General features: G+C 37.4%; 1 protein-coding gene across 1 annotated transcript; it reads right to left on the bottom strand.

Annotated features, from left to right (window-relative positions):
* LOC145304054 (uncharacterized) lies at positions 1 to 24,896 on the bottom strand. Its single transcript, XM_080145812.1, has 20 exons — positions 24,695 to 24,896; positions 24,218 to 24,286; positions 23,647 to 23,761; positions 22,815 to 22,898; positions 22,263 to 22,387; positions 20,840 to 20,906; positions 20,047 to 20,112; positions 19,725 to 19,758; positions 19,076 to 19,122; positions 7,061 to 7,100; positions 6,740 to 6,864; positions 6,385 to 6,460; positions 5,910 to 5,950; positions 5,493 to 5,570; positions 2,989 to 3,085; positions 2,077 to 2,181; positions 1,590 to 1,639; positions 951 to 1,044; positions 628 to 696; positions 1 to 403 (listed from the first exon to the last, which is right to left on the bottom strand). The coding sequence occupies exons 1-20, from the start codon at positions 24,861 to 24,863 to the stop codon at positions 305 to 307; spliced, it is 1,650 nt and encodes a 549-aa protein (XP_080001938.1). The 5' UTR covers positions 24,864 to 24,896; the 3' UTR covers positions 1 to 304.
* Between the last annotated feature and the right edge of the window lie 1,473 nt (positions 24,897 to 26,369).

Here is a 26,369-nt window from a genome sequence, read left to right as displayed (position 1 = left end):
CTTTAATAAATTTATATTCTTAATCTATAACAGTGTGGATATTTATAACAAATTACATTTATTAATATTCATAACATACTAATGAATAGACAAATAAAGAAAATAACAAAGTTTTAAGAACAAATAAAAATTTAGATTTGTTTCTTTAATTCTATTTAATTATATCTATAATGTATCTATGTAAAAAATATATTTTAAAAAGATCAATTTATAACATTTATAACAAATTGAATTTGGAATTAAAATTCATAAATGTCAAATCTAGTGTTAGAAAAATAACATAAAAAGTTGTCTAAGAAAAGTTTTATACATTATAAACCACCTCTATTGTACCAACAAAATCATTTGGACCAGGTCCTGCTTTCACCCACTTCAACTTGGAATTCAAGTCATTCAATTGATCCTAAAATATTTTTATTTAATAGTTTTTGTTTCATATATTTATTTGAAAATAGTTAAAATCATAATACTATACCTAATTATAAAAAGATTTAACTATCTGCCTTTAAACAACATCTGCAATCTGTAGATTTTTTATCTACTGGTCAAATTATTGGCCTTTAGTGCATTTATTTAAAAAAAGATTAACTTATGGCCCATTGTCCTATACTTGTACCCCTGGTTTACCTGAGTTAAATCTGGATGGACTAAATCAATAATCAGGATAAGTCTGGATTTTGAGCTTTCATTATAAACCTAAAAAAGTTTAAAATCTGATAATTTGTTAGCAAATTTTAAATGGTTGTCTATTCTATTTTTGTGAGTAAAAGGACTAGGAATTAGAAAAAAAATTGAAATTATGTACATACAATATTTCATAGCATGGATTGTAGAAAGAGAGAAATTAATGACATTTGGTTAAAGAAAATCTTCAAGCAATATTCATTAGTATTAGTATTGCTGCACTTTTATGAACAAGATTTTCCTTGTTTTGGATTCTATTTACTAACCTCGTGTTCAAAGCTATCATCAAAGACAATAAGCTTTCCTTCTTCCCAATTAATGACGTGTTCCCCTCCATTTATAACCATCTTCACCATGTCACTGAATGTTAAAAATTGATTATAATGATGTGAGTCAAATGCCTTTGTAAGATTATAAAATCCTATGTATATTCATACTCATTTAAATCAATTTTATTTGTTTCTTCTAGAAATATGTGTGAGTCAATTCGTGTAAAAAAATTTAAACATTTTATTTTTCCACAAGACACTGATAAAAAATATGAATATCTGATTAGAAAACAGGATTGTTAGGAATTAGATCTTCCTTCATGCTGTTTTGGTGCTGTTTTTTTCAAAATAGGAGTGAAGAAAAGAGAAACAAGTTGAAAGCTTATACATATAATGAAGTTATGTACATATATATGCTAAGATAGTTAGAGCTATGAATATAATATAGATATATAATAAAGGTATAGATATCTTTGATGGCTAAACCAATGAGGAGGGGCTTTCTGGGAGGTGTAAGGGAATTTTTGAATTTCCTCCAACCATTCATGCATTATCCTTTTAGATTATTCTGTGCAAGTAAAAAGTACAAGCTATTTTTAAACTATTTGTTATTCTCAGAATAATCAAAATTTTCACCTTTTTTCTCCTGGTTCCATTTCAGGGACAACTAATGGCAAATGAGCTCTGGAATAATATTAAATATAACCATCATTCTTTTTGGTTCAACCCACATGAATAAAAAAGGACAAAATACTGAAGAAAGGACAACTTATGCAGAATTGTTAAAAACCTTCTCTAGATTAATATTATACTATCCTTATATTGTTTGATTCACTTCTACAAGAGACAAAATAAATTGAAAATGATTGTTAATATCAAAATACATCTTCATGTCTGAGAATAATGTTCTATTATTCTAAAAATAGGTGGATAACATACTAACTTTAAAGTATTTAAAGGTTGTAAAAAGAAAAGCAGCAAAAAGGCTGCTTAAATGCAGTCAGACTACCATAGATTTTTTATACCTAATCATTTTGCACAATAAAGGGAATAATGGCAAGAAGTTTCAGCCATGTATCTTTTGTCTAAGAATTTAAAATGATTGAGATGGTTATATTTTCCTTAATCTATAATTATATCCTCCAGTATGTGGATGAATATGAGCTCCTGCCTCTATGTAGGAAAATTTTATAGTCCCCATAGGTACATCAATAGCAGGGGCATAATCCTTAACAAAACAAGGATGACAACATCCATAAAAGCGAAGCTCTGAAACGGTAAGACAAACGGACATTAACACTTATAATGTCAGAACAAAGCAAAATTGTAAGTAAATTTGTTGAAAAACTGCTTGATTCAGGATAATGTTAATGGACATACTTACATTTATAGGACTTGATTATGGAGTTGCTTCGCTTATTACATTATACTTTGTTGTCCCAGGAATCAGTATACCAAAAATCAGACCAATCGGATAATTAGGTCACATACAAATTCGTTGTTAAAAATGTAAAAAAATCAACATGTTTAAAATGGACGTACGGACATTCTGGTAATGATTATAGAGTTGCTACGCTTTCTAACTCGTACCTAACTTCTACAGGAATCACCATACAAAGTTTGAAATCGATAGGACAGTTCTAACATGCCTAAAATAACGAAAAAAGCTATCCGTTACGGACGTACGGACGGACCGACCCTAATTATAGAAAAGCTCACTTTTAAAAATTAATTCAAACATCCAGAAGATGAAGAAGCAGATGTTTATTGTTCAGTTGTTACATTTATAGAAAAAGAGAGATAATATGCAGGTATCTTCAGGGATAAGACAATGGAGGATAAATTGTTTTGCATTCCCTACAATGATTGACAAATTACCCTTTTTATAAATTAAAATTATTAATTGAAAAAATTGGACATTACTTGTTGGAATCTTACCAATCAAATTACAATAAAAGTGCCCGCAGTTTTTGAGCAAACAGACAGACGAACCTTATAAACTTGACAAGCTGTTGAACAATATAAAATGCATTACCTTTAATAGCTCGCATGTTACTGGGGTATACTTGCACATATACTCAGGGAATGATTCTCTGTTGAATCCATGATAAATAAACTGCTTCCATTGTTCTCTAAAAAAAATGTTTCTAGAATCGATTATTTTAACAACAACAAAAAAGTAGACTTAAAAGGCGGCTAGTGGCAGATTTTGCTCAACATTATGGCGAACTAAAGAAGGTATACAAATTACTTAAAGGGACTGTGAACGAGAAAATTTCTCATTAGATTATCAAACCTTAACATCATCTCATTCATATAATCTCAATTATAGGGCAAAACTGTCTCTCGTTTCCTTAAAAAACGACTTTTTCTGCCGATTTTTATTATGTCCAAGATTGGGGAAAAAATTTCCAGACTATATAAATGTGCAGTTAATTGTCTTTTTTTACTTCTATAGCTAAAACTAAACTTTTTGACATAGTTCTCTATTTTTCCTAACGGTTAAGCTGACTTTTAACATAATCCTTGCTTTAAACCAATGTACAGGGTGCGGCACATAAATCGAGACATTTTGTAATTTTTAAAGAAATGAATATAAAATCGTCAATTTTAACGATTTTATTGAATTTTAAAAACTGGGAAGCAAAATAGGTATATGACTAGTAGATTATATAATAAAACCGCCGCCAGCCTCAATCACTGCCTCCACCGGCCTCCTCAACCGCCGGCAGGTCCAGGTCAAAATGTACCTGTCCAAGCTGGCGTAGTTTTCCTTGATAGTGGCAATGATGGAGGTCTTTGTGGTATTAGCACGTCTATTGGTGCATGCTTCAAAGTAGTCCTAGACTCAAAAGTCCATTGAATTAAGATCGGGCTGCTGGGAGGCCACATTTCCTTAGGAACATGAGTAACCGCCAAATTGACAAAATCCATGTTTTTGCTCTCATTTGGGCTAGGATTTAGCTACAGTGGACTTTAAGTACTCAAAATGCTTTTCTCGATGAGCTTAAGACACACAAAAAATTGTGGGTCAAATTTCAAACTCCTCCCTTGTCAGGCCCTACTGTTTGTGATTTCTTAAGGCTCAAAATCTTGAAAAATCGACCTCATTTCGGCTAGGATTGAGCTAAAATGGATTTAAACACGGCACTAAGACACCCACAAAATTTGGGGTCAAGATTCCAACTCCTTCCCTGTCGGACCCTACGTTTTGTGATTTTGCGCATTAAACCACCGGCGCAATTGGAATCTGCCTTGTTGAACATATGCGCGGCCAGCTCGGCGTACACGTCTAACTTTGTCCAAAGATTTTTTTGGGCTAAATGGACATTACCTAAGCTTTCTATAGTGGGGTCAAACGTCCTGATTGGTCAAGTAGTTTTCGCGCCATGGCCGTTTAAAAAATGTCTCGATTTATGTGCCACACCCTGTATATTGTATAGTTACTTAGAAATTGATAAAATCAGCAATATTTTTTATTGTAAACCAAATACAATAACAAAGCTAGAAACAGGTTTTTTTTTATTAGTATCAAAGTAACTTTAGATGGCCCATCTCTCGCCCACCTTTAATTACAAATTTGTAAATGATAAAGGTGCAATATTTCTTTATAAACAGTCTGATAAAAGTGTAAACTAATAATCCAAAGTGGGTTATTTAATGTCCAACACAATAAAAAAGGATATTATTATTTTAAATAACCTCCGAGAGATGAACTCCAATTTAGTTTCCGAAAGTGTACCTAGCGTCCGCGTCCTATCTCGAAATTTGCTATTAGCTAAAAAAGCTTCAAACTTCCAAAAAAAATTAAAATTTTAAACATTAAAATTTTGAATGTATAATGTATAAATCGCTTTGTTTTCACAAATTTACGGAGTAGCTGAAAAAAGGGTCTGCAATAATTGGGTTATCTGCTGTACACTTTAGGAAACTAGGGCTAGAATAAGAAATCCATTTGGAGCTGATCCTCTGAGATTCAACCCTTTGTAGACAGTGAGGTATTTTTTTTGTCAATAATACGAATTTAAAATAGATCTGTATTACATAATTACTATGTTATAAAAAAACTAATTGGCAATTTTATTTCATAATATATCCTTAACAGTAAGTAAATAGTTTCAACCAAATATGACAAGTTAAATATCAGTAAAAACATTATAAGAAAGAATAACGTTCAGATTTTCCCTGTTTTTTTTTCCTTTTTCTCTCCCAAAATACCACAAAATCAAGATATTATTCCTAGATATGTTTGTTAATAGGAAGTTTTTAGTTGATCAGAGAGTGAAATGTGCTTAGAAAATGTTAAGATTTGATAATCAAATGAGAAATTTTTACGTTCACACTCCCTTTAATAGCCAATACTCAATTGTGAACTAAACAGTTATCTCGCCGTGCAATTAAAATACAAATATTTCACGTGTGTTTTCTTGAGTCAAGCTCTCCTTGTGCATCACTGGATCATGGCTTTTCAAGATAAACTATATGCCTAGTTGTTTTGCTTTGCTACTAATGGCTGTGGTCATGCTTGATGTTATTTACCTGTCTCCCACCAACGTCTTTTCTCCAAATGTGATATTTTCTTGAGGGGTGGAATTGATCAGTTGCAACCCTTCATCCCTAATAGAAAAATATAATAAGTAGCTTCACAGAAACCTAGTTCCCCTTACTCTGAAATAAATCTAGAATAAGGAGTGTTAGGAAGTTCTATTATAAAAGGATAGGTTTAGTTATATTGGGTATAGGCTGACGACGCATAGTTAGGGCACAGCAGGTATAGAACCTGCAGGGATGGGGCCACCCACGAGTGGTTGTCATAGGGAAAAAACAACACCCACCTTTTTTCAATTTGTTTATTTATTAATCATAAGTTGTAAGTTTGAAATCAAAGATAAACAAACATATTATTATAAAAGTATTGAAGTTTCAGATCTTTTTACAAAATAACACTAAGTATACCTTATTGTTTTCCAATTTGCTTCCAACTCTTGTAATTTGTCCTAAAACAAAATATAAATTATTTATATTCAAGGGTATAAGAAGGTCCAAATACTCATATACTATCCCTAAAACAAACTCATTTACACAACCACATAGTAGATATTTGTTTGTAATACCTAACTTTGCTAAAAACTATAATTATTTATGGGCCAACAATCCCCCCTAATGATTATAAATTTCATGCATCTAAAATGTCTCCAGTACCCAAGGTTTTGAACAACGTTTTCTTATTTGTTAGCACAAAACTTCTGGTTCTTTTACTGAACTCTAATTGGTTGATTTCAAGCTAGCAGTGATCGAACTCTCAACCAATAATTTTAATCTACTAAAGGTAAATACTATTTATCATCATTGGGTACATAAATCAATTTATATTCTATTGTCTTATCCCTTATATCTGATTTATAATTTTTATCTATCCTTGATGGAATACCTGGTAACCTGTTTCTTCCAGGCTCCAAACTGGTCTTCCTCTCAGGTTTGGTAATTGATGGCCACATCTTTGATATCTAAATATTTATCTATTTTAACAAAATTTCTGTATGAACAATGAACATATCTATATTTTTAAATATGGTGATTTTTTGTATATTACCAGAAAAAAACACAAATAAAAAAAAGTATAAGAATAGGGAATAGGTTAATTATTGTTCCATGAACAATCCCCTCCCCAATTTTCATAGAGTGAACCAGCCAAGGATCTGTTTCAAAACAGCAGACCACAAAGATCCTGGGGTAAGCCAGATCTTAGCAGAAAGCCATTATTGATTATATTTTAAATTCTATACCTTGAAGCATAAACATTTAAATCCACCAAGAAGTCATACATAGCATTCAGTAGTTCATATCTTCCATAGTGTCTCAGGGGTCTGTCAAAGTAGGCAGCTATCCCATACAGAGTCTCTTTCATTTCCTAATATTGATATTTATCTTGAAGTTACAAGATCAAAACATGAATCTATAGTATTTTTCCTGTGAATTCTTTACAAGGAAAATGAATAAACAGAGTTGGACCTGTGTATGGGCCAAATTATTATCTAACCTTTAAATACTTAAATATTTTTTTTCTCAATTTATAACATACTTAAAAGATAATGGAAAAAAATTACCATGCTTTTTGGGGTCAACTTCTTTATGACTTCTTTTTCACTGAATAAATAAATAATTATTCACACAAAGAGTCATTATCAGGAATGGTTTAGATTTAGATAATTAGCTTTAAAAAAATACTTACCAGAATAGAAAAATATCTTTAATTACTAATATGATAATTTTACCTATTTGAACAATAACAAATTCTGAATAAATCTTTATGCAAGTTACCTAATAATATTATTTTAATAAATAAGGAAAGTCTAGATTTTCAATCACTCAATTAGACCAAAAGAAAACAGTACAGGAACAATCTGATCAACTTATTGGTTAGTAAGTGTACATGTTTTGGTAAAAAAAACATTTCATTCATATCATAAGGTTATCAGCTTTAAATTGTTTAAGTTCTTAAGATAATGCTTTCCTTCTGAAAATTATAAATGTCAAAAATTGTGTCACTCTTGTTATTAGATTGAATTACATGGTGATAAATAAATGGAAAACATTTTCCATTACGATTTACATTTTAATTTGGATAGATTTGTGTCCATGTAGAATTATAAATGAAATGTGGATAACATAATTCAGAAATATCCTTGGTTGAGTTTAAACTGATTAAACTTAAGCTTGGAAAAGTTTATGATATCAGGTGAAGCAAACAACCAATATGAAGGCATTCAAAAAAAAAAAATCGAACAGAACACAGGTTACATATTGTTGCAGAGGTGTGGCTCCATATTCAATAATAGAAATGCTTAAAATAAAAACCAATGTAAAAACAGGAACAAGCGTACCAAGATCATAGGAGTCATTAGAAATTTGTGTCACTTCATTGTCAATAATACTATTGCTTGTTGCTACATGATTCCTGAATTTTAATCGCCTACACCATTTGTGTAGTCGAAGAAAAAGTTCAGATCCTAGCATAAGTAGACCAGGTATTAAACCAATAGGAAAAGGAATAATTCTTAAGTCACTAACATCTAGTTTCATATTTAACTTAAATAGATACTTATGTTAATTTCACAATATGTCCCAGTGCTCCATATAACACAGGACTGTACAGTTGCAGTAATCAAAGGAATTGATAAAACTAATGGATAGGAAAGTGAGTCCCAGGCAAGAACTTGATATAGAGTCAATGCAAACAATACTCTTAGCAATTGAAACTCACATACAGCTGTAGCAAAATATGGCAATGTAATCAAGGGTGTTAGGTTGCACATAAGTTGGCTGTCCTCATCCCAAAGAGCTATTACTTCCTCTGATAATATTGATGATGCAGCAAAGTATAAAAATATGATTACTGATACCAATGTGTGCCAGGCAATGACAGACTTAGCACCAGTAGTCAGCAGTGATTTTCTATCATCAGGAATATTCAAATAGAACCAAAATATAAGAAAGGATGATATAAGACTGGGAATAAAAGTCAATGTATAGTATAAACTATTAATTTCATAGACAAAGACATTTCAGGAATGCTAAATAGAATAAGAAGTAAACACATAAAAATTTGTCCATAGTTCATAATGCTAATGTTATGAAACTTTCTGTATGGCTTTTACTTCTAAACTATTTATTCAATTTGTGAAAGAAAAATCAAGAAAAATATGAACAATCATTTCTCCAGAAAAGTTTTGAAAAATATTAAGCATCATTGAACAACAAATATCAAATTAACCAGGGATGTAAAAAATTTCTTTTGTACTTAAAAGTATCCTTGATTTAATCTTATTTGATTGAATTTGAGCTTGAGAAATTGTATGATGTCTGGTGAAGCAAATAACCAATAGAAAGGCATACCAAAGAGTACAAAATCTAGTAGAACAGAAGTTGCATATTGATGAAATATTGTAGACCCATAGGCAACAAAGGATATGTTTAGAATAAAGACTATAGTATAAGTTACAAATAGTATTCCAAGTTCTTGGGTCAATTGAGATAATTGAGCAGGGTCTGAATCCTGCTGAGCAGCACCATATGGAACAATTTGATTTTTGTTTCGTAACAACGGCATATGCTTTTTCACTCGTATATAGAGCTCTGGGATCAGAAAGAATATTACAGGCATGATTCCTACAGGTATAGGAATAAGATGAAGCTCTCCAATGTCTACTTCCATGTTTAGTTTAAATAAATACTGTTTGGATAGGTTGAGCTCACAATAGGTTCCAGATAAGGAATAACTCATGCCTTGTCCTGTTATTGTAAATAATGGTACAAATAATAGATAAGGCCATGTCAGGTGTCCATGATTTAGAAATGTATAAGGACTTATCATAAACCACATTCTCAATGCTTGAAACCACAAGACAGAAAATGAAAAATATGGCAGCACTAAAAAAGGTGTTAGACTACACATTTTTTGTCCATCTGTATGAAACTTTTCCATCACTTCATCCCAAAATATAGAACACACTACTAGATATAAGAATGTTGAAACTGACACCAACAAATGCCAGGCAACAACTGACAAGGCTCCAGTTGTCAACAAGGAGTGCTGGGTGTCAGGTATGTTGTAATAATAGCTGAATATTAGACAAGAAGCTACGCAGCTGGGTATAATCACTAGGGAATAACAAGACATTCTAACAGTTAATGCAATTCCAGGAATGTTAACCAATCCAAAAAGTACAACAAATCCAAGAGCCACAATTCTTTTTGACTCCATCATTCTATTTATGATTAGTTAATAATTGTATGTGATCATATTTCTTCAACTGAGAGAATTTATAAAGACCAATTAAACACCATAACAACATAATTGGAATTATTGATTAAATGACTTTTTTAATAAAAAAAACATGCATGTTTACAAAAAGAATTATAAATTTTGTTTTGATCTTACTTGTCAATTATAAAGTTTTAATGTTATTTCAATTATAATTTCTTTTGTTTAAGAAAATTTTAGTCCTTCCTAAAAGGGTAGTTATACAAAGAATAGAAATATAATTAAAAGAAAAGAAAATTATTAACTTTTAAAAACAATATTTATATGCATTTTTATATTTTGGCACTTATTGAAAATATTAGTTTAAAAAGACCAATCTTGCAAGATTTAAGTACTTGGAATCAAAATTAAAAGTTTCCTAATTTATTGATCTATGTATAATTGGATTATGAAAAATTCAATTATGTTATCCGATATATTATTACTTGGATGCTGCACCAGACCTCTCTGTAGTTTAAAATCATGTGATATCCACTCTCTTTACCCTTCCCCTCCACTCCTACTTGATGAACGAACTGATCTATGAATGAAGTCCATATTAGCAACCTTAATTGACGACAAATTTTCCCCTGTCAATATATCCACATAGCATTATTATGTTCATTATTATGTTTAAAGGGTCAGTTGAATTTGAGTTGCTGATTGTGTACACAGTTTCCTTGGTGTTTCCTCATCCTATCTTAATATTTACTACTAGCTAAAAAAAATTTCAACTTCCAAAAAAAATTTAATGTACAAAAATTTTTACAATATACATTTAAAACTTTTATTTTTAAAAGAAGGCGTCTTAACTTTTTTTTATAGCTAGTCGGTGTTTTTAGTAAGTAGTAGATGTAAAATTTTCCATAGAATTTTAGATATGCAATTGGTTTTTTTGTAGACCTCTTATTTTTAAAGTAATTTAAGTTTTTTTTTTAAATTAAGTCAGTTTTAAGGTACTAAAACGCAACAAAAAAAGAAGAAAATAGCCATTATGAACAAAAATAGTAAGATCTTTAGTTTGACACCTTACTTTTTGAATTATGTCAGGTAATTATTGAAAAAACCGAGCAAAACTTTAAACATAAATATTTTCTAACACAGGCAAAAAAATATGGGTTCATATATACTTTTAGAACCAGAAAAATATTATGTATCAATTGTAAGCAAAATTGAAAAAAAAGTAAAAATGGCTTAACATATTATATTGTACAGGCAACACTTTTTTCATCCCCTCTTTACCTCCTTCCAATTTTTACTATCAAACATGGATTTAAGATGGTTGCCTGTATAATATAATAAAATATTTTCATATAATTTCTTTTATTTTAGTTTATTTACTATTTTGTAAACTTTTTATTTCAATTTTGCTTAGAATCAATTTGTAATATTTTTCTCATTCTAAAAGTTTATATAAAAACCTATTTCTTATGCCTGTTTAATTATATACTTAAGTTCAAAGTTTTTATTCTCATGGGTTCAAAATAAGATTTTTTCAATAATTACTCAACAAAATTAAAAAAGTAAGGTGTCAAATTAAAGATCTTACTATTTTTGTTCATAATGGCAATTTTCTTCTTATTTTTTGTTGCGTTATAGTACCTTAAAACTGACTAAATTTAAAAAAAAAACTTAAATTACTTAAAAAATAAGAGGTCTACAAAAAAACCTATTGCATATCTAATTATATGGAAAATTTTACATCTACTACTAACTAAAAACACCGACTAGCTATAAAAATAAAAGTTAAGACACCTTCTTTTGATTTTTTTTGGAAGTTTGAAGCTTTTTTAGCTAGTAGTAAATATTGAGATAGGATGAGGAAACACTGAGGAAACTGTGTACACAATCGGCAACTCAAATTCAGCTGACCATTAAAAGAGTTTACTTCAGGGATAAAGGCGTAGGATTCTGAATAAACAAAAATAAGTAGAAATTTCAAACAACTTACTTATTCTTTACACCACCCTTCCTTTGGTTATATCCCAAAAAATAATCTAACCCAAAGTTTACCCCAACAAAATATCTAAATTTTCACCTTTTTAAAGTTGAATTAAATTGTTAAATTGTGGTATTCGGCAACCGTGAGCCATGCCTATGGCACCCCTGACCGGGGTTCGGGGAAGGGCCAAAGGCCCTCCCCCGAGTCCTGGGGAAGGGGTCTGCCGACCCCCTCCCTATGCCTAAAATTAATGATTGAATCTGGCAAGCTTTATTATGGTTAAGCTGCATTGTTAATTCCCCCCACCCTTCCCAGGGATGGGGGGTCATTATTGCCCAAACTGACTATTGTATATGTATTATAATGCTTTTATTTTATGATTATTTATTCCTATCTGTGTAGCTATTGTTTGTTGTATATAACTTTAGTAATCCTTAGACCTTCAATAAAGGAACAACTGAATAGATGCTGTTTGTTATTTAGTGATTGTTAGAGAAGCGTAGCTTCTCTATAGTAAGGTGTCCACGTCTGTTCACACTGCCGTAGTCTTTTCGAACTCTGGTGTCTGCCATTTATCCTAGGCGGATACCACAACTTTTGGTGACAGCTGTGTGAGATTACGGCAAACCACAAGTGTAGAGCAGACGCGTAGCTGAGGCTAAGGTACTCCCAGCAGTGAAACTGGCAAAACTGACACAAGCAACCTGAATTACCCACCCTGGATAGCAAGGTCTAACTCTGCATCCGGCAGTTGTGGAAGCGAAACAGCGAAACTTGACGGAGAACCGCGAGAAGCGCCGACATCTAACGGAGAATTGAGCGCTCAAGGGCTGAAACAGGCCTGCGGACTGGCTGAAACAGGCCAACTAAGTGCAAACGGCTGAAAATAGGCCAACATTTACTGCAAGAGATAGCAGGATTCTAACCAGCGACGCTAGCAGGACGGGACATTCCCTGCCGCCATCAGCCGGATTCGGATACACGGCGCTGCAGGACGGGACATTCCCTGCCGCCGATAGACTGAAACAAGCCAAGGATTCGAACCAGCGGCGCCGCAGGACGGGACATTCCCTGCCGCCAACAGTCGGATTCGGATATACGGCGCTGTAAGACGGGACATTCCCTGCCGCCGATAGGCTGAAACACGCCAAATAGCTGCGAGCTGCGAGCCAACATACGAGCGTAGTGCACCAAGCAGAGGAAACTACGTCAACTCCAAGTATCCTGAGAGGCTACAGCGCAGCCACCCATCTAGAAAAGCAGATATTATATCACATTTTAGGGATTACCACCCTAGTGTGATGGCTAAACAATAGATTTATGAGCAAGGATTGGCAAACAGTTTGTTGTGTATTGTGATAAGACTAAAAATAGAACAGGCTTGGTAAGCAAATCTGTTATGTATTGTGATAAGGCCAAAAATAGAATCTAGATGTAATATAACAATGCCTTGATAAACAATCTAACCACCCAAGCCTCCAGCACAACAAAATACACCCCTTATTCCAGAGGAAAGGGAGGGGCCCACTCTCCATTGAAGAAAATACAATCAAGGTGACATAACAATAAGCCTAGGATTAAGGAGAAAGGGCACCATTACCTCATCACACAGTTACCTCAAACCCACAGCTCTCCCCCTTCCCCACAGGGGGAACGGACGGCTTTACCCCGTCCCTTCACGCGCTTCCCCCCTCCTACCCACACTTGACTAAGTCCGCCCAGGGTGTGGAGCTAGCGACCGGGAAAACAGAGCGCCATTTACGGGTCGCGCAACAGAGTTTGGGACATATCATAAAATTCAACGGACAAAGCGGACCAATGAGAGAGCGAGTTGAGGGATAAGTGCGCGTTTTACCTGTGTGCGCGGATTTGACGGTGCGTAAGCGCGCTACAAGGAAAGGAGATTTCACGCACACACACACACACAGGAGCGGAGCTACTCCATAGCATCTAACAGAGATACTTTTAGAAGATAAAGAATTACAAGCTTCTCCCTCCTATCTATAGTGTGATAAAGGAAAACCCAATCAGTTCCTGACAGCAGTTCAGACCCTCAACAGCTATCTACCCCTACCAGCCTACTCTACAAACTCAGAATAAAACTAGTGACAAGTACATCTAAGTTATATCTTTGTAGCTAAACTACCAACCTAGTGATAAACAGTGTTGGCTGCTAGGCTAAAAAGCCGCAAGTGATAACCATTTATAGTATTGCCTTATAACTTTGTGTCCCGCCGCTGAACCGTTGACCCGATGGAGCAGCCGCAAGCGCCAGGAGGCAACCAAGCCCAAGGATGGCTCCAGGATGACCCCCAGCCGGCTCCAGCCGAGTACCGCAAGCTGATGCTGAGTAACCTGCCGGAGTATAGAGGGCCGCCCAAGCAATCCTGGAGCTCCCACATCCGCAGACTCGAGATGTCATGGGCGGCTTACCGCGTGCCGCCCCATGACACCCTCAACCGCCGCAACGCCCTTTTACTGTCACTAGTAGGGCAAGCGGCGGAAATGGCGTCTCATCTGTTTGGCGAGGCAGGCCAAGCCTTGACTTACGAACAAGTCAAGGCCGAGTGTGAAATGTTATTTCGTCCAGCCTTTGAATCCCAGACTTTGAAGCAAGCCTTCAGGGATTACAGGCAACACTCGACAGAACCTATATAAGCATACATATCCACAAAGTGTGCCTTGTATAGGGAGGCCTACAGCCATGAGGATCTCGAATTATTAATCGATGAATTAAATCGTGGCATTCGTAACGCTAATGTGAAACGTGAAATGATGAGTCATGAGATCGCCTCTGTACCTGAGTACACGAGGCGAGCCATGTTCACCGTCACAATGATTACCAAGCAGCTGAAGGAGGGTGTGTGCCTAGTGGACGCCACCAACGGGCTCACAGGATCAGCCAGCGTCCAGTTGCCCACCTACGACGAGTCGGAGCCAATGGAGATTGGCGCCTTGGCTCCGGGTCTCCACCAGATGGGGAAGGTCGCTCCAGATGACAAGATTCCAGGCCGCTGTTTCCGCTGCCAAGGGAGAGGCCACCGAGCTCGAGACTGTCCGACGCCTATGGAAGTCAGCCTAGAGGAGAGACGCACCCAGCTACGCCGTGACCGTCCTGCCAAGTGCGAGCGTTGCCACTATGCTGGCCACACGGCGGCCGAGTGCAGAGCCGACTGGGACCAGGTAGCCGGCCGTAGGCGCACCGCAGACAAGGGCGCTCCCCCAGGGAAGCCCAGCAGAGTAGCCAACATGGAAGGGAGCGCGCCCCCAGCACCACCGCAGCAAGCAGCCGCCCCCAAGGCAGCGGGGCGAGCCGACGGAATGCCGCAGTTTGGGACCGTTCCAGCTAGAATCAACGTACTGGGAGGCGCGGCTGAACCCAACCGGGTTGGCCTGGGCTTCAGTCTCAACCACCTGGGGCCGGAGTTTGTGCAGCCCAACAACATTGCCGAGCCAGAAGTTCTGAGGCCCCAGCCTTTTAGCCTAAACATGATGGGGCCTGCCCGACCGAGCCTACCCAGCAAGAGTGGAGGGGCGCTACCCAGCGTCACTGAGACGGTGTACGGGGAGGCCCTGGCAGCCGTTGAACGAGAGAGGCAGGAGGCGCTAGCCAGCGCAGCAGAGTTGATGTATGGGGCGCCACCCGGCGCCGCCACCTGCGATGACTGGGGGGTGCTATCCAGCGCCTCCAACCTGGTGCCTGGGGCGACAACCGTCGCCGCCACCGAGATACCTGGATCCTGGAACGAGCCAGCAGTCCCAGAGGGAGGGGTGACACCCGTCACCCCCAGTCAGCCAGCGCCACCAGCCTGTGGGGAGAGCCCAGCTATACACCATCCAGCGCCCCCTGCCAGCCGAGGGAACCCAGCTGCCCAGCACTTCCAGTCGAGCCAGGATAAGTTAACTTTAACAAATGTATTGTATCCAAATTATTGTAAAACCCCAACCTTGCCTGTTCCTCCTGCACCAGAGGCTGGGGAGATTGAAATTTGGGGATATAAGGACTTGCCTGTGCCACATGCACCTGAGTTCCTAGGGCAGGGGAGGGACGTGAGTCAGGGCGAGCCTGTGCCACACGCACTTCAGCCCCATGCCACTGGGCATGCCATGGACGAGGGAAGGGACCCCTTGGGGCTAGGGGAGCCGACACCCAGGCAAGCGCCAGTCGCCTGCCAGTCTGTCATTGGGGAGGGTATCGGGGTGCCCCGAACACACAAAGATAACGCTCAATGGAAATTTGTATCTAGCCAGGAGCAGCCCAGCCGTGTCCAGCCCCAAGAAGCAGCCGTGACCCGAGCCGAAGAGCCCCAGCCGCGTGCGCGAGGTAGATGGCTGTCTGGTAGCTTCTCACACTGGTGGATGGTCCTGTGGGGACTACTGCTGGCAGCCGTGTGGCCTACAACTAGCTACGTCCTGGTAGGGTGGGACTGCGCCAACCCCACCCACGTCACAGCCTACAATAAGGAAAAGATGTGTAGCACGGAGCCGCTACACCAGGAGGTGCCCCTGGGCCATGAAGTACATGTCCTGCAGCAAGTCAAGATTAGGGAAACAACAGGATACAGTTGTCAGCTCGCCGTGTCCCAGTGGACCTTCAGGTGTGGGGTATGGGGTCACCTCAAGGTGACCTCGGTCCCCACCCTCATGAGGCCAACCAAGATCGATCCAGAAACGTGCCGAGACCTGGCCAGGAACCGAGTCTACACGCTGCCAGGCAAGACCCAGCCACTGACGTTCCAGCTGAACCATCCCCTGTTCTTCACCCTCGATATGGTGGGCGCCCTGGTCAACAGCCCCGAGGGGGTGGGTTGTGAAGGGGAGGACGTCCACTTTGAGGGCCAGCTGTACCGCAATGAATTAGTGCTCCAGGAACGACGGCTGCTGGTCAAGGAAGAGACCTACGTAGTAGAGGATGGACGGGTGGAGTCCCAATCTGACCACCTGGCCTTAGAATGTCCCCATTCTGAGCTGTCTTGCATCACTGGGGAAGCAACCTACGTGTGGGACCACCTGGGGAGAGATTGCCCCTTGAGGCTGATCCGCAGCCTCCAGCCTAGCCTAGTGATGGATGCGTTCCTGGTTGACCATCAAGCCCAGTTTTTCATCAACATGACCAACCCCACCTCAATAGTGAACTGCGACTTTGAGGCCCATGCCACCAACCACCCAGCATTGTTCGTGGCAGCTGACCCGGCCGCGGCAGCGCTGCCCAGAGTATCGGCCAGGGATGTGGATGTCCCCCTGCAGGCCCAGATACATGCAGGTTACATTGGATTCACCCTGGAGACACGCATGAAAAGCACAGCGGCAGAAGAAGTAGCGGCCAACTGCTGGAAGCTCCAGCAACTAGACCCGGCCCACCCGGTGCGTGTCCAGGGGAGCACGTTCTCTGTACTGAGGGGAGATGTCCTGCTCCAGCTTACCTGCCAACGCAACAAATACGTTGTCCGTGAAAGCAAGGAATGTTGGGACAAAGTACCAGTGGAACCCACAGGATTTGTAGACGCCATGACACGGGTGTATAGCGGCCACGCCACCAAGATTCCCTGCTCCTCCACCTACCCCCTGACTGTGCACGCAGAGGAAGGCTGGATAGAGCTAACCCCCGCACCTAAGAAGAGGCCACCCCCGCTGGATACGCCCAAGCAGTTGCTGACAGAACCCTTGGATGACTTTAGTTCGGGAGGCTTGTATTCGCAGGCTGAATTGAACGACTGGCAGCAGCTGCTAGCATTCCCAGCATATAAAAGTGCCATGCTGACCGGCCTGTCCTATGGCTCGTGCGTTCAGCAAGGTAGCTGTTCGGCCACCGGAGACCATGGGATCGTGGCCTACAATATCGACCGACTGGCGGAGGAAGGAGAGGCCGCCCTGGATGTCTGGGCTGGGTTCAGACAAGCTATTCACGAGTGGGGAGATGGCGCAGCCATACTGTGTTTACTGTTGTTGATCCTCAAACTGCTGGGGGATCTGACCATCATTTCCCTGGCAGCCGCACAAGGAGGTGTACGGGCCGCCATGAATGCGATGTCACAAGTGTTCCTGTACCATCCAACCTTGTACAGGAAGGCCTTGGCCAGAGCCCGGCTCACCCATGCCAAGTCCCGGGACTTTTCAGTAGACTGGGATGCCATTCCTATTGGCCGGGAAGCCGCCGAGGAAATGGTGTCCATGCAATCGACCGATAGCGGGCATGACCGCCCAGGCAGGCATGGACCGCCCTCTGGAAGACCCCGCGGCCCCTCGGGAGGCCAGGCTGCCGCTCAGACGGTCAACTTGGCAGCCAGTGCCCCAGCCGCTGCCAACAACAACCAGAACGCCCCGCTGCTGACCGGCCCCGCAGCGGCTGTGCCCCACGCCAACCTGACACCTGCCGGCGCCGAGCTACGTGTCCAACCAAAGCCAGCCTCTACCTTCTATCCCACGTTGGGAGCCCATCAGCCCTGAAAAATCACCACTAGGATTCCATTGGATCATTATCATTTGTATATATCTTAGCCCTAAGGAGCGGGCCGAAGGCCTCAACCACTGTCGGAAGTCTGGCAGGGAGACCCCCTCCCAGCCTTCCGAGGGGAGAGTTGTGGTATTCGGCAACCGTGAGCCATGCCTATGGCACCCCTGACCGGGCCCTCCCCAAGTCCTGGGGAAGGGGTCTGCCGACCCCCTCCCTATGCCTAAAATTAATGATTGAATCTGGCAAGCTTTATTATGGTTAAGCTGCATTGTTAATTCCCCCCACCCTTCCTAGGGATGGGGGGTCATTATTGCCCAAACTGACTATTGTATATGTATTATAATGCTTTTATTTTATGATTATTTATTCCTATCTGTGTAGCTATTGTTTGTTGTATATAACTTTAGTAATCCTTAGACCTTCAATAAAGGAACAACTGAATAGATGCTGTTTGTTATTTAGTGATTGTTAGAGAAGCGTAGCTTCTCTATAGTAAGGTGTCCACGTCTGTTCACACTGCCGTAGTCTTTTCGAACTCTGGTGTCTGCCATTTATCCTAGGCGGATACCACAAAATCACAACCCCTGATTTTATAAAAAAAAAAATACTATTTAAATTTTATTAAGCATGAAAAAAAGAAAAGGTATATAATAGAACATATTTTTTGTTAATTTTTTAGAAGAAACCATCCCCTTATTTTGATCTGTATTAGAGGGGATGGTTTTTCTTTTCTTTTTTTTTCTTCAGGTTAGGTTAGGATATATTAGGTACAGGGTAGCCCCTCAGCGTTAGAGCAACCGTGGGGTTAGAACTCTAGTAGGGGATAAAACTGCCCCTCTCCCCTTAACATTATTTTCAATTTTATCCAAAAATAAAGTGGGTTTCAGTGCTTAATTGGAATTTTAAGTGAAATCACTACTTACCTTTCTATGTCAATGTCTTCATTGTTGTGAACAACTCTTTCAATTCTGTCATCAGGATTTTTAATTCTAATCAAACAACTTTACTTTGAGACCTGGGTAAGGACGTCCAAACATTTTTGGAGGGGGGGTGGGGATGGCTTGAAGTGCTTTAAAACTTTTTTTTAAAATTTACTGCCATCAATTTTTCTTTTTTTTATTGGGGGGGGGGTGTAATTCATTTAGTGGGGGATAACACACCTTTACCCTTCCCCTTGGTCGTCCTTGGACCTTGGCCTATTATGTAATGTAACAAAGAATAAATGGATGTTGTCATATAAAAGGGGTAGTTGCACAAAGTGCATTTAGTGAACTGCATATTTTTTTTGTTAATAGTTTAAACTACATCTATAGGACCTTTTTTTAAAAGATTTTCAATTTTCTACCAGGTAGTAGCATATTAAGACTTGAAAATCATATTTTTTGGATATATGTAACACAAGTTGCTGTCCTGTTTTCACAAAATACAGCATGATGACTATTTTGGTGGTGCTAAGTGATTGCTTTTCATTGTAATACAAAATTATAATGTTAGATTGTCTTCTTGTAATTTATGCTTGCAACCAAACTTGTTGAATGTACTTCATGCAACTATCCATTAAAAATCCTTCCTTTTACACAGAGCATCTAGGAAGCGAAAATCATATCTAAATAAATTTAGATTTTATAATTACAAAAATAAATATCGATTATTTTATATTTTCATGTAATATAATATGAATCATCGCATATTATATACAGCTTGTCGTGAATAGCAAGTTTTAAGATTATCTATTGGCCCTAAGGGGCCAAAGTCCATAACTTATGATTTATTTTACTATTCGTGAATAATTGTCTATAAATCGAAACTAATCATAATTGTTGATGATTAGAACAGGTTCTCATCCGGCGGAAATTGATCGGTTTCAAAGCCATATTGGAAAATATAAATTTACCTAATTTCTTCAATACTTGTTGGTGTATTTTGTTCAATTAATTCTTGAACTTTTTTTATTCTTCCACTAAAGAAAATAAAGAAAAGTTAAACAAGTTAAACAATTTCTAAAATGATGTTTTTACAATTCTTAGGTTAGGTTAGGTTAAGTTATAGGCTAGGGGGCCGAGCGCCCGCGGCTAGGCAAGCCAGGGGGCCGAGCGCTGCGGCCATGACCTTTATTAACAGTGGAAGCTACTTTGTCCTGAAGCTACTTTGTCCTGAAGCTACTTTGTCCGAAGCTACTTTGTCTAAGATCCGGATTTATAGTACAGATGTTCAGTGGTCATAAAAAAAGAAAGGGGGAAAAGAATAGTTATTTATCGCATCGTATTATAAACAGCTTTCCGAGAATATAAAAATGTACAATTATAAGATTATAACCAGTTTTATATTCGTAGAAAACTGGATGTAATACAATGCTATAAAAAAATGTTCAGCATTGCTGAGAACCGGTTCAAATCTTCCGTATATTAGTACATAGTCAGTTTCAAAGCGATACTGGAAAGAGAATTAAAGATTTAATAGAAAATTACAAACCTTTATACAAAAAAAACAATTTTGACTTTTGTAGAATTAACGACAGACTGACGGACCAAGTTAGTTGTATGTTCTTTGGAATCAGGTATCTTTATAGAAAAATTGCAGCAGTCTATCTTAGATAGCAGCTGAAAAAATCGCCTTCCTTCTCCATAGCGTTACGGACTGACGGACAAAGTGAATTATAGAATGGCAACGCTACTAATAATTCAAACCTGATAAAAATCTGTTTGAGAAATGTCGAGAAGAATGCTTGAATAGTTTCTGGTTCCACATCAATTTCTAGAATAATCAAACAATAGGAAGTATGTATGTTTGTCTGTTTGTGGGTACATACGACATACGTACGTACATTGTTCGTCTTTCCGTCCATCAGGGACGTATAAGGGGGGGGGGTTATAGGGGTTATTACACCCCTCCAAACAAACAAAAATTATTTTGGGTTGCCGTAGGCATCATAGCTTTTGGCTCTACATCAATTTCTAGAATAATCAAACAATCCTAAATGATAAAGTAATTGATGTCTGTCTGTATCAGAGTGTGAACAAGTGTTATGTCAGGGGGTGTATATTAGGGTGGGTCGATTTTAGACATTTTTTTTCTGAGGCCAAAGCGGGGATCTGCAAATGATTTGAATGAGTATAATACACCTCTGGTTGATTTAAAATTTATTTTAAGTCTTAAAACCGCTGACGACCAGACATTCAATTGTATAGCTATTTGTAAATGGGAGTCAAAAATTTATTGAATAAGAACTATGGCTTCATGGTGCTCCCAGGAAAGGCATTGAGGAATAGAATCAGGAACTTTTGACCGTTTCAAAAAATCTCATTCCTAGCCTGAGAAAATCTAAAAAACCTCTACAAATTAGACAATTGTCAATAAACCTTAAAAAATTGTGTTTTTTTAGTGATTTCTAAGGCTAGGAACCAGACATTTTGAAACGGACAAAAGTTTCTGACTCAGCTCCTCAAGGCCTTTCCAGGAAGCACCTTGAAGCCGTAGTTCTGATTCAAAAAAATTTTGAATGTCGTCTTTGCATATTAATAAGTAATGAAATATATTTTTTAGTGGTCGCGTTCTAAAACTAAAATTTTTAAAATTCTTTTTCGGTCAGAAATGTTTTTAAGGTTAATTTTATCTGTTGCATATCCCCTCTTTGTCTAATTCCGATATGAACCCGCCCTAGTGTATATACACCCCCTTGGCAAAATATGAGGGGGGTGAAAACACCTCTTTTTCTTAAGAGTCGACCCCTTGAAACCATCCGTATACACAAAAAGTCACACCACTTTAAATCTACAGGCAAATTTCAGGGAAGATTTCTATCAGTCAGTCTTTTGTGCTTTTAACTACAAAATTTACAAAGGAAAAGTGAGATGGTTTTATCAGGGATCTTGAGGGATAAGACAATGGAAAATAAATTAATATTGATATCAACGATGATTGTAAACAATATTATCTAATCTACTGATTAAAATTATAAAAAGTTTGGACACCGATAGTTTTAAAACAACCATTTAAAAATAAACCAATGCATTTGAGCCAACAAATAAGATACCACATAGTTATAAAATTTTAGTTACCGGTGTAATTTACAGTCCAATATCCCCTCCCTCCCTGATTATGAAATCTAACCTCTGCATTTGTCCATAACTTGAATCATAATATAGATGGCATCCTCATTCATATAAGGAACCTGGGAGATCAATTGATTTACATATTTCATATCTGCTATCCATAATTTTTCTGTTAACTTATCCCTGAAATAAAAAAAAATTTATTGAATTCACGTAATGTCAGGGAGGGAGGGGACATTGGACTTTAGATTATAATGGTCCCTGAAGTTTTTTTTAAATAAATATGCTCTTTCATTAGTTAAAAACGATGGTTTCTTTCAGAGGTGTGCAGAAGGGGCTTTGAAGGGGAAAACAACACTTCACCTCAATTGATAGGTGTCACCCCCTGAATCACCATCCAATTATAACCATAGAGGGATGTCAAGTAAGAAAGTAATACCCAATTAAAATTAAGAGGTGTGTGAAACAAATTAGCGCGCTGGTTACGGTTATTATTTGTTGGTATAACCTGTCAGTGTGCAAACTTTTCCACCATTAATGTTGAGCTACAGATAGGACAATTTGTTGGTCTTTTAAAACAAGGGTTCAGCGATTGATGCCATCCACTTACTTGTCAAGTTCGGCAATAGTAGCTGCAGCATCAAATATTTGCTCCACAAGATCTTTTCCTTCAACACCCTCTCTTCTCTTCTCACTAAAATTATATTATGAATCAATGTTCAAGGTGATGGGGACCTTAAAAACAAAAGACCAAATACCTAATGGTCAAAAGACCTATTGGACAAATGACCTAATAAACTAAAGACCTAAAGACATAAGAACTTATGGATAAAATACCTAATGGACAAAAGACCTATTGGACAAAAGAATTAATGAAAAGAAGACCACCTAATGAACAAATGACCTAAGACAAAATGACAAAAGACCAAATGCACAAAATACAAAATGGACAAAAGACCTAATAAACTAAAGACCTAAAGACATAAGAACTTATGGATAAAATACCTAATGGACAAAAGACCTATTGGACAAAAGAATTAATCAAAAGAAGACCTAATGGACAAATGACCTAAGCCACAAAAGGCCTGATGCACAAAATACACAATGGACAAAGACAAAACACACAAAAGACCTAATGGACTAAATACCATAATGACGAAAGACCTACTAATTAAAAATCCTAATCAACTAAAGATGTAATGGGCAAAATACCTGATGGACAAAAATCTTAATGGGACATTTTTTCCTTTAGGACATTTTGCGTTGACCCCTAAAACTGCGGGTCTTTTATCTACAGTGCCCTAACACTACGGTGTTATTCTGTACCCAATACAACCTAACCATAATGTGAAACACTATCCTATAAGATGTTAGGTTGGTCAATATGTCTTAGGTTAGTTGACTATTTTCAATTAGGTCTTATGTTTAAATTTTTACTGTACCTCAAATTTTTATGTTTTTCTGCAAGTAATACTAGTCTGTAGTGAAGACCTCTTGGAGATTCAGGATGATTAGTCAGAAGAGCCTCTGTTAGCTCTAGTGCCTCTACAGGACCTTCTACATAAAATAAATAATAATTAGTCAGAAGAGCTTCTGTAAACTCTAGTGCCTTTACAGGGTCTTCTAAATAAAATACTTCAGGATGATTAGTCAGAAGGGTTTTTGTTAACTCTAGTGCCTTTTAAAGGGCCTTCTAAAATAAATATTTAGTATGAATAGTCAGAAGAGTCTTTGTTAACTCTAGTGCCTTTACTGGGTCTTCTAAAATAAGATTCAGAAAGATTAGTCAGAAGAGCTTCTGTTAACTCTAGTGCCTTTACAAGGCTCTATAAATTAAGATTCAGTTAAGTAGAATGGTAGAAGTACCCTCCGCCCCAAAAAAGATTTTAAAAACTTTCAAAGGCAATTAAGAAGCTTCACTGAATAGAAGAGACACACACAAACACCCTACATATTTATCTTTTACAAACTTGCTCCTAATTTGCATTGGCTATACAGTGTAAAGTTACCTACCTGTAATAAGCTCATTTATAATATCCAATTCTTCATGAATTAGATAATCCTCTTTTGTAGTTATATTCTAAACATTGACAAATCATTTACTTTTCACGAATATTTAAATCAAAGAAGAATAAACATGAATATAGAATGCCTGTTAAGATATGTTTAACTTATAAATTTTGCCTAATTGTCCTAGGAATCAATATTCTGAATATCTAGCAAATAGGATAATTCTATAATTTCTATATTGAAAATTGATGTTAAAAAGCAAAATAACCACTATGTCTGACATAAATATAAGGACTACTTGGTAATTATCATAGAGTTGCTACGCTTTTTAAATTGTACCTGTTACAGAAATAATCATACAAAGTTTGAGAACATTTTGATGATTCTAACATCCCTAAATTACTGATAAGAGCTAACAGTTAAAGACAAATGGACCTAATAATAAAAGCCCTGATTTTGATTAGTAAATAATGATTTCCTGAAATTTGTATTGATTATAGTTATTATCTTTGCCACTAGATGGCAACTCTGTACACTGTATGTCATCTTTGCTACAATACTCGGAATTTGGTAATACGCCTTCTTCTTTACAAAAACATAAGACAGCTGAATAGCTTGTTAGATAGAAAAATTTGATTAACCAATTCATTTTATAATTTCATCTAAAAACATGTTAGTGACAAATGATGATATATTAATTGTTATTGTTCAGTCAACCAGCAGACCGTGCACAGGAATTTTCTAGAGAGGTGACATTTAGGGGGGGGGGGTGTAATATAGACAACAAGAGGGGTGCAATTTCATTACCAGGGGGTGGAAAGAACCCTAGTTGTCCACCCTGCAACTTAATTAACATATTAAACAAGGATGACAACATCCATAAGTAACGAAGCTCAAAATTTTGAATGAATATCAGGAAAAAAGTTTTATACATAGCAGTGTCATACAATAATCATTAAACCTGATAAAATAGGAAAATCACGGAGCCTTTAAAATCACGCAACTTTTGAATCACAAAAACTTAAATTCTAGGAATTGATCTAGCACCGCAATAAATAGACAAATCTTAAAGAAACTTGATGGAAATATGTAGAATATAAGCAAATTCAATTCCTGATAATTTCAGCCGTCCACCTGAATAGAAATAGAAAAAAATTACAAAAACCTAAAAATCTAGAAATCGATCTAGCACCCCAATTAATCAACAAATCTTAATAAAACTTAGAGAAATATTTTGAATATAAAATAAATTAATCTCTGAAAGTTTCGGCCTTTTATCTTGACTAGGAATTGAGAAAATCACATAAACTTGAAAATCTAGGAATCGATCTAGCACCCCAAGTAACAGACAGATGGACAAAACAATGTAAAGAATAGATGGCCATATGTCATAGGAATCTTCTCTAAAAAAATTCAGCTGTCTATCTTGAATAGGAGCCGAGAAAATCACGTTTCCCCCAAAGCGTTATGAAAGGACTGATAGAGTTAATTAAAGAGTAGCTTCGCTACTAAAAATCAAACGAGCGTTCTTTAGTTGATAAACTGACACATAAAGCGCGCAAAGTTTTTGAGAGTCTATTTTAAATAAGTTGATTTTATTTAGACTTTAAAATTAATATTCTCCATAAAAAGTTCTGACACTCCACAGAACTTGAGTTTTTTCTCCTGAGGTATTTTCACTTTGCTTGGGGTGAGTTATAATCCCATTAAAATAGATATTCCTTAGACCTTTAGAAAACTTCACTGTAAAGGAGAACCATATTGGTAGTGCGGTTATTGAGATCTACAGACAAGCATTCTGGTGCTTTCTATACAAGGATTTCTATCTTAGATTTCATGTAAATACAAGTATTATGGTATTATATAATTTTTTTCCATTAAAGCTTCGAAACCAATTAATATCCGCTGGTTTAGAACCGGTTCTCAGCCATACTAAAAACATCATGAATAGCATTGTATAATAGACAATTTTACACGATTATTAAAAAAAAATCATATAATTGCTACCTTTTTTGTTTGACCCCTCTGGGCTAACAAAAATGGTTTTTAATATTATAATTTTTCATTTTATATCCGCAGAAAGCTGTCTATAATACGATGGGATTAATAACTATACTTTCACTTTCACAGGGAAATTATATTTTTTTAAGCGTTT

The sequence above is a fragment of the Acartia tonsa genome, chromosome 13 (genome assembly GCF_053477335.1).
Source record: "Acartia tonsa isolate MP-2025a chromosome 13, ASM5347733v1, whole genome shotgun sequence".
NCBI classification, from domain to species: domain Eukaryota; kingdom Metazoa; phylum Arthropoda; class Copepoda; order Calanoida; family Acartiidae; genus Acartia; species Acartia tonsa.
Note: the sequence above shows the minus strand (reverse complement) of the source record. Positions and strands in the feature narration are given on the sequence as shown.

Coding starts and splice junctions, on each gene's coding strand:
- LOC145304054 (XM_080145812.1), bottom strand. CDS start 24,863: ATGAATTGGTTAATCAAATTTTTCTATCTAACAAGCTATTCAGCTGTC. Junction 5,571..5,909: donor GCAAATTGGAAAACAATAAG/GTATACTTAGTG, acceptor TTTTTCTATTAG/GGATGAAGGGTTGCAACTGA. Junction 404..627: donor TCCATCCAGATTTAACTCAG/GTAAACCAGGGG, acceptor AAAATATTTTAG/GATCAATTGAATGACTTGAA.